This window comes from Branchiostoma belcheri, unplaced genomic scaffold (genome assembly GCF_001625305.1).
Source record: "Branchiostoma belcheri isolate BF01 breed outbred unplaced genomic scaffold, Haploidv18h27 scaffold73, whole genome shotgun sequence".
Classification (NCBI taxonomy): Eukaryota; Metazoa; Chordata; class Leptocardii; order Amphioxiformes; family Branchiostomatidae; genus Branchiostoma; species Branchiostoma belcheri.
Window position 1 is genome coordinate 396,980 of NW_017804387.1, and position 9,020 is coordinate 405,999.

General features: G+C 43.7%; 2 protein-coding genes across 3 annotated transcripts in view; both read left to right on the top strand.

Annotated features, from left to right (window-relative positions):
• LOC109485168 overlaps positions 1-2,333 on the top strand; it is a 36,876-nt gene extending 34,543 nt beyond the window's left edge. For both annotated transcript variants that reach the window (XM_019788619.1, XM_019788618.1), the window contains exon 8: positions 309-2,333. In XM_019788619.1, the coding sequence (XP_019644178.1) occupies positions 309-907 (599 nt within the window). In that variant the 3' untranslated portion in view covers positions 908-2,333. The remainder of the gene's footprint in view (positions 1-308) is intronic.
• A 194-nt stretch (positions 2,334-2,527) lies between these two features.
• Positions 2,528-9,020, top strand: part of LOC109485117 (hydroxylysine kinase-like) — a 15,552-nt gene continuing 9,059 nt past the window's right edge. The window contains exons 1-3 of the mRNA XM_019788550.1: positions 2,528-2,714; positions 3,396-3,521; positions 4,030-4,166. Coding sequence (XP_019644109.1) covers positions 2,528-2,714; positions 3,396-3,521; positions 4,030-4,166 — 450 coding nt within the window. The remainder of the gene's footprint in view (positions 2,715-3,395; positions 3,522-4,029; positions 4,167-9,020) is intronic.

The window sequence follows — 9,020 nt, forward strand, 5'->3', positions numbered from 1 at the left end:
TTCTCTCTCTCTCTCTCTCTCTCCTCTCTGTCTCCTCTCTCTCTCTGTTTCCTCCCCCCCCCCCCCCTCTGTGTCTGTGTTTCCACTTGGCTGTAATGGATATGTTTATATGGTTGGGTCCAGTCTGTCCCAGAAGAATAACGTCTATAAGATCTGAATATATCATGGAGGTATGAGATCTCCGAACTCTTGTTTGCAAAATAGGCAACACGTTCAAGAATCGAAAATCCCTCTGCATGTTAACGTTTCATACCTATCAAACCTTTGCTACTACAAAACTCCATATGTTGTATTTGTTGTGCCCTTAGATCAACTGCTGGAGTTCGAGCATTTCCTGGGCGTGTTCGGGATGAACACGTGGACGGAGAAGGTGATGACGGACGTCCCGATGGACAACATCTACACGCCGCGGGGTCCGTCCCGGGCCGCTCAGTCCGCCGGCGCCGTCAGCCAACAGGAGGACAAGCAGGAGGACGAGCAGAAGCGGCCTGACAGTGCAGCATCGTCCACACACAACAGCACCTTCGACAAGTTCATCGCCATCAGGGGGACCCATCCCACGCGGCGCTTCAAGCACAGCTCCCGCAACCCCAGGGACTGCGTCACCATCTACGATAGCCCGATGAGTTTCCTGCGGGGCGTGGCCTCCCGTGCGTCCGTCCGGTCCGCGCTGTCCTGGGACGCCATGTACGTGCACGACCTGACCCCTCGGGAGACCACCCCGGCCCCGTCCCCCCGCACGCCCAAGACGCCCTGGCTGCCTCCCATCATCAACGATGCCGCCGTCTCGCCCACCAAGAGAACCGCGCGAGCGGTGACGTTCGGCGGGGAGCAGACGCCCATGGAGCCGGAGAGACCAGTCAGCACGACGGGTTCGGACAAGGAGAACATGGACGTCACGAGCTAAGGAACTAACTACGCTATGGAGATCACTAACAACAAGGTCACACTGGAGACAGAACTCTGGTAGCAACGCGAGAGAAAAATCCAAGATTGGACTTATTAATTGTTACAGTACATATAGTAATAGGTAAGGCCTTATTAAGGTGAGATGACGTCAAGCGTCCTCGGCGCTTCGTAACTTACTGAGGCCTAGGAAAATCAATGTTGTGTTTCCGGTTTCAGCCCTGGAAAACATAGGGTCATTTGGTAGGAATTTTCTTAACCCATTCTTTATGTTAAATTTTGGCTAAAATGATCCAACAAATGCAGTTTCACAAGGCATTGCGACTGCCTCTTGGAGCAGATCACCTGTTTGCTTGTGGATAAATATTTCACCCGATTTACTGAATGAAAATTGTTTCTAAAAACGCATGCGTTAGATGGCGTTTCAGAATTCAGAGAGTTTGAAATTCAGATATCAGATCCAAAATTGTATAGCCTTACCAGCGGTTTATCAAAAAAAAGTTAGGGTCGGTGGGTTTTTTGCTAGGGTCGGTCGGGAAACCGGAAACACAACATTTTTCTAGGCCTGAGAGGTTTCATTTTGTTACGATTGAATTTATAAGTTGTGGGACAGTAGTAAGTCCTTTAACATTTTGCCTGGAGTGGTCTCTTTTATTGAATATATATGAGAAACCACAGTTCATGTTACAGCTAATAGCTCATTTCTGTTGTAATCATAAGAGATTTCCCTCTTCTTGTACCACTCGTAGAAAACTGTGGTTATTTTTACTGGAAAGGTGTGGGGAGGAAAAGCATGGTGATTTTAGGACATAACATCAGTAGTGGCACTACGTATGAGCCATATGTCACCCATGAGCTATGTGTGAGCCATGAGCCATGTGTGAGCCACAACTTTGATGTACACCAAATCAGAAAAGTGTAAATAAAATATTTTGTACATCAAGTAGGTGTATACAGTGTCTAGGAAACTAGTTACTAGCGTCACGTTGAAACGAGCGAGTTTTAGAGAAATTATATTGCTTTGCAGGATACTTTGGATAATTTAGTATTATCGATATATTAGATTATCTTGATTATTAATACATTGTACTACAATTGCACATCAATACGCGTGCCGCTGCTTTGTTATTTCTTTGGATGTTGAACGCTTGTAATTCACAGCACAAATACTTCAGTATCACGGAGGGAACTATTGTTGTCATGTCAAGTTTCCAAAATATAGCGGTGTTTACATTGTGGTACAGTACATACAAAACAGTGTGTACATTAGATCGTTTATATGGGATTGTAACTCTGGTGACAATACAATGTGGGGACAAAAAACACGTGCCTGGATTGGATATTCAAGATGGCTACAAATGGAGCTTTGCAGGCAATTCTATTGCTTTATTTCTTGAAAACTACGAGAATAAACCTTTATTTTGAATTGAACAGTCTGCGTTCTGTCATGATGACGCACGTTGATTAGGCAAGAGTGGCGTGAATGAGTTTAGGTCACTGGGTCAAAGGTAAAACTCATCAACAGACAGCAGGACATACCGTACGTGTACCTGGCTGAGGTGAAAACCGAGACCACCTGTTTTGGACGTACCAAACGATTTCTCACGAGACCTCCCGCCAAATGTTACACCTCAGCAACAGTCAGGCCGCCGAGCTGGTGGAAAGGCTGTACGGTTTGGATGTGGAATCAGTGACGGACCTGGACAGTTATGGCGACTATAACTTCCATGTGAAGGTGTCCGGTGTTCACGAGGAGCACCACGGGTACGTGTTAAAGGTCATGAACGCAGAAGATTCCCGTGACGAAGGTGAGGCGCTTACGTCTTACGATTATAAAATATCCTTTGACTACGTGGTATTTGTTTATCTTATCTCACTCACCAAAATATACATGTCTACGCCAGACTCGGTTGCCAAAAGTTGCAATTGTCTGAGTGGTACAACAAGTAAGTAATGCCCCGAGGGACATTGGCAAACTGGCTACTGTCATTAGGCCATTCTTGCGATCCTTTTGAGTTTTGTGATGCATTTACTAGTACTCTGCTGGGAGTCAGACTGGATATCGGGCCGTTAGCCAGTTCCCTTTGGTGTACCAAAGTAATGCACCCACCTATAAGATCAGTTATGGGGAGTGGTAGCTGAGAGAGTGGTACTAGTTTATAGTGGTGGATTCTACATGTATATTGGGAGTGAATTAGGCGGCGTATTGGATACTGCTTGGCCAATTTGATACTGTCTTGCCAGTCTGAAAACTGTATTGCAGCCACCCGGATAACAGCTCGGAGATAACCCTATAGCTATATCCAGTCTGGTTTCCAGGGTACATTGTGTATAATGAACAGCGTTAACAGGTCATCCAATCTTTAGGACAACTACTTGTTTTAAAACTATCGTCCGTCTGAATTCTGTTTGCCTCCTAACTCCGATCCCATGCCATGACTAAGCTTGTAACGATCCAAGTTCCCTGTCTCTGTCGCTGTCACTCCCAGAACAAATCACAGCTCAAACAGCGATGATGACCTTCCTGTCCACCAGAGGTTTCCCCGTTCAGAGACTGCAGCAGAACCGCTGGGGAAAAGTCATGAGCCTGGAAACCTTCCAATGGAAACAACATGGTATGTGAGTGCCAAGATAATGATAACCCCCAATCCATCAGCTACCCTGTGATAACATAGTTAAAGGCATCCAGTGCAATTTCGGGGCGGCAGAACAAAAGACAAAACTATTCTGGATGAAGAGACCTGTCTGATAGATCGATCTATTGACGTTCTGAGCACATTTCCATCATTATTCCATACTTGAAATAGCCCTAAAATAAGCCACATGAGGAGTTTATCTTTATCTTTTTGGTACAGGCCATAAAAAGCTAGAACCAGCCTACGATACAAATACAAGTAACCGTTTTCAGTCAGCGACATCGTATTTTCGCCTCACAGATCAGATATCAGCATACCATGGTATAGGATTGATTCAACTTACTACATTTATAGAATAAGCAGAAAAGTGATCTTGGAAACCCAGAAATTGCATTGGATGCCTGTAAATATTTTGACGTTTATATCAACGAATATATTTCTTTAAACCTGAATAAACGCCCCCCCCCCCTCTCCTCCGACGAAAAAGGTACACAGGTCTCCTCTGATCACAACGTCCGTCTCATGACGTACCTTCCCGGCATCCTTGGCAGTGACGTCACTTTTGACTCCAAGTCCTTGCTGGCTGCTGGTGTGTATCTGGCCAGACTTCATCAGACTTTACAGGTCAGACAATAATACAGGAGTTGTCTGACCTCCGAAAATAGTTTCATCAGGTTGGTAAAGTGTTAGATGCAGGAGTTTTCTTTTACACAACCAAGATAGTTACATTGCTGAGTGGAGAGGGAATGGTTCAGTGACTCCTTTGATATACGGGATTATCACCAAGCCCTTGGTTTTACCTCCATGAAAAGTGGAGGTATCGTTTTTGGCGTGTCTGTGTGTGTGTGTATGTGTGTGTGTGTGTGTGTGTGTCTGTCTGTCTGTCTGTTTGTGTGTTTGTGTTTCCGCACATTTTAGTCAGCATAACTTCAGAACGCCTTGATGGATTGTGATGATATTTGGTATGCTGGTAGGTCTTAGGAAGACAAAGGTCAAGGCCAAATATGGTGGATGACTTTTGTACTGTAAACTATGCAAATGAGGACTTAATTTGCATAATTAAGGAGGAAAGTCTACAATTACAGTGTTTTATATGATAGTATTTTTTCGTTTCACGAAAAGTAATTTATGCCTTCCTCTCTAGCCGACACCTTAATAAAGAATAGGAATAAACAATAGCCGACACAGTTCATTCGTTTGGCGGGAATATAAGGTATTTTAATACTGACATGGATTCAATACAAATAGATATTGATAAACAGCTATAGAAACTTGTGTACGATTCACAATGCTCGTTGAGACATGATGGTTACCATGACAACCGAAACACACATCTTATGAACAGATTTTCAGTGTAAAAATATTATGCCAATCTTACAACTTTTCCATAGATTGTACACTTTCTACCGTAATGTTAGTCAGGATTTTTTCCCACCACCAAACAGAGCTATCGCGATAAAGAACCCGCCAAACGAGCCCGCTTAAGGAGATTATTTTTCATAAAAAATTATCATAATTCTTCAGAAACATCATATCTACCATATATCCAAATTTCACATGTCTGCGATGAGTACTTTTCCCGCGGGAGAGGTTTAAAGTCATGTGAAAAATGCAGTGTTCTAAGGCTATATTGCCAAGCCTCGGGTCCCAGGGAGCGTCACAATGGAGCAATTAGAAAACTACCGTTATTTCAAACATGGCTTTTCTCAAAACGGTTATAACGGAAATAAATTCTGCTCGTGTCCTTGGCTATTGATATATGTGTTCTTTTAGTGGTTTCGGTGCCGCATACTTGCAGAAAACGTTCTTAACAGTTGGTATCGATGACGTCAGGCAGTGACGTCATCGGGTCCCCTGGGAAAACAGCATGGGGTCGCGTTTTAGGTTCGTCGCTTTAAAGTAAAAGGAAGAATTCGTCAGATTTCGACCTTGAATGATAGACCAGGGTTCGCGCTTTCCGAATCAAACGCGTCCGACACCAAACTCTTCACTATTTCGCCGTGAATGGCCTATTAAGTACCAAAGCGCTCCTTAAATGTGTGAAAGGCTGCATTATTACGAGGTGCAAAACACAATCTGGGTGATATTGCCGTGGCTAGGAGCAAGAAGTTGAAATAAGCGCTGCAAAGATGTGAGAAGTACTTATTAGGCTATCACTTAACACCACCCAAAGGAAAGAAAGTCGCGAATTTAAGGAGCCCTGAACCGAACATCAGAAAACCCAGTTTTGCCTTAAGAAGGCTTAAAACACTTCGATTTTGCTGTTAAATGTCAGTTTAAGTCACCATAAATAGAGACACTTCGCCGAAATTATACGAAAGTCAAATTCAGAGGTCGACTCATATAAAATGACATAGAAAGTGAATTCATGCAAGAACTGTTTACCTTCCAGAAACGATTAAAATTGCCCTGACGGGGATTTCGGGGGGGGGCGGAAAGGGGGAGGGGGGCGCCTAGGGCCTGGGCATGAATATACGGACTTTTTTACTCGAAAAAAGCAAAATGATGCGGTTTTTTGTCAGAATCGGATAACTTTTGCCAAACCTTTAAAATCCATACGAATGACGTCATCGATGACGTAATTTTTTGCGCATGCGCCGTGCTTTTAAGGTCTCGGACCGGAGTTTTTTTCACGATTTTGGATCCGGCGGACACCCTCAGACCGAAGGGCTATAACTCCGCCAAAAAAAGTACGCCGGGAAATCTCATTACATCAGTCAACGGAGGTTTCCAGCTGGCTTCCTATACAATTTTGGTTATTGTCCGTCGACTCTATAATTTGGGTAGAAACTGTAGTTAAACGTAAATTTTGGATACGAAAAATGTAGTTTTTTTGCAGTTTTTTCAACGGACCTGCTAGGAAAAACGAATTTTCCCAGGCTAACGGCTTATATGCTGAAATAGCTTACTACTTCCTGTTTCTGAAAAACAGAAAAAAAATATAGGTTGTTGCGATAAGTTTTTCGCAAAATCCGGCGACGCGAACCCCTAGAAATTCCACATAGAACGCAGCTATTTGGGTCATCAGGCGACAAACCGCATCACCCTTGCTCGCGGACTAATACCAAAAACGCTTCGCTGGCCGTCCAACTTCACCGCGCCGAAAAACACTACAATCCCAAGGCTTTTTGATCAATTCAAAACCTAGTTGAAAATCCACAGCGATCGCCGAGCTATGGGGAGCCAAACCTAGCGTGACAACCTCGCAGATCCGGCGATTTACTGCGCACTATTTGGAACCCTGGTCAGAATTAAACTCCGACCCGGAACCTTAGGCGAACATGTCGCAAACCCAGTCAAGAATGGGAACGATTGGAAAGTATGAGTCACAATTCTGTAATGTAGAGAGTTCGCGTCAGGGTTTTCTTAAAGGGGAATCGTCAATCTGTACTGATGATGCAGTTGATATCTGGGCATCTCGCCACTGAATCAACGGTTGCATTATTTACATGTTTTTTAAAGCTGCTGTGATGTCCCCCCTTACACTTTTGTAGTATAACAGGTTCCCGTGTGTGGATAGGTGCAAACCGTCCCTAGCAAAGTAGGCGGGAAAGTTTCTCTGAGCGAGCCTTATATGCGACCAAGTGGAGACGTTAGGAGTTTCCCTTGCTGCAGCACGTAGCCGGTTTCTGATCATGGTGGCCATACTGACAATTTGGAGGGCCACTATGTCCGGCTCCTCATACGAGTCACATAGATCATTACACCATAGTTCTAAGAAAACTAGGTCCGCCTGTGGGAAGTTGGCGCAAAGTCGTCCGAAGTTCGCTACTTTCCCACCGGAGAGGTACAGCCATTTTACTACAGTATTGTCAAGCCAAAAATCACGGCTTACTGCTCTATGGCCGTGCGATGTTCAACAAACGCATCCAATCGACTGATAAAAGAGTGTCCTATGACCAAGACTGTTTTGCCCGGGGGACCCCCACTCTCCGCCATGTCCAAAGAATGAAGAAATAAAACCTACCGCAAAAAGTAGATGCACTCACTCTCCTGGAGAGTCAGCACGAAGCAAAACTGGAGATGCACTTCCTCGGAAAGTCAGGACAGAAAGATTTTTATCAGATATCCAAGCAAATGTGCGGCCTGCAGTGCTGTATTTTGGCCACAGTGTTTTGGAACCGAGCACTGGCCCGCCCGATGAAGCACATGGTTTTTACGGATTCTGATTGGTCAGTTCTTCGGGCTCGGCGTCACTTACAGGTTCCAAATAAGGAATCCCCGCGCTTCTACGAAATATGAGCCTAGCGGGCTGGAGTCGACAATCGTATCCGGCATAAATTTGTATTTATACATGTAATCTATTTAATCTGTGGCAGGCGGAACATCAACAGATACCAATTATGAAAATGATGACCTAATTTCCATAATTAATGTGAAGATTTTGTGACTCCTTATTGGTGAATGATGGGAATCTTATACCTTGTGACATGTGTAAGTTACTTAAAGGTTAACACCACTATGCATATATTATGTTAATGCTGAGGTCATTTTTTTAATTCCAACATGTAATCACCAGACGTGGTGACGACGCACTCAAGTTTCTTCAACTTATATTAATACCGCCACCAACACAGGGGACAAATACATTACAGGACAATACTCATTTACACCTGAGCTAAGTGAGGAAAGCCGTGTAAAGTGCCTTTCCCAAGGGCACAAGATCGGTGGCATGTCAGGACTCGAACCCGGGACTCTTAGTTCCGAGTCGCGCACTCTGCCGCTACGCCACCCGACACCCACCGAGGTCATTTGCACAATTTAATGAGGACCTGTTGAAATAAAGTATGACAAATGAGAGGAATTGTACACGAAAAATATTCTCATTTGAATAAAAAAAAAAATTACTTTAAACTAGATTATGCTAATTACGACCTTATTTCCATTGTCAATGAGACAAATAAAAAAAAACATGGGGTTTGAGATCTCCGAATTCTTGTTTCCTCTTGTTTCTTGCTCCTTTCTGCCTGTTTCAGTCTCTTCACTCTCCACGTTTGGGATTGTGTTCTCGCCGCAAAAGCGCCACCTACATCGGCTACATATAGCGGCGAGAAGGAGAACTCCAGTCAGAAGCTCTGAGCAATGTGTCTGATAGACACCGAAACGTCAGCAAAGTAAACTTTCTTGGTTGTGTAAAAGAAAGCTCCCGTATCCTACATTTTACCAGCCTGATGAAACTATTTACGGAGGTCAGACAACGGTTCCTGTGGTATTTCAAATACAGTACACAGCTGCCAACAACAGTCACGGATTATTCATTGACTGAACAAGAAGTACAGACTTTTGTATGGCTTCTACAACTAAAGATCTAACAAAGCTAAATACATGTAACGTCTTGTTACGTATATATGTATGCGGCAAACTACGTACAGAATATATGTCAGCAACAACAATTAACATTTAGTCTTTAAGATTTCATTTAAAATGTTTTAAAGCATTCTTTAATGTATTTAATTAATTTCCCTATTTGAGCACTGT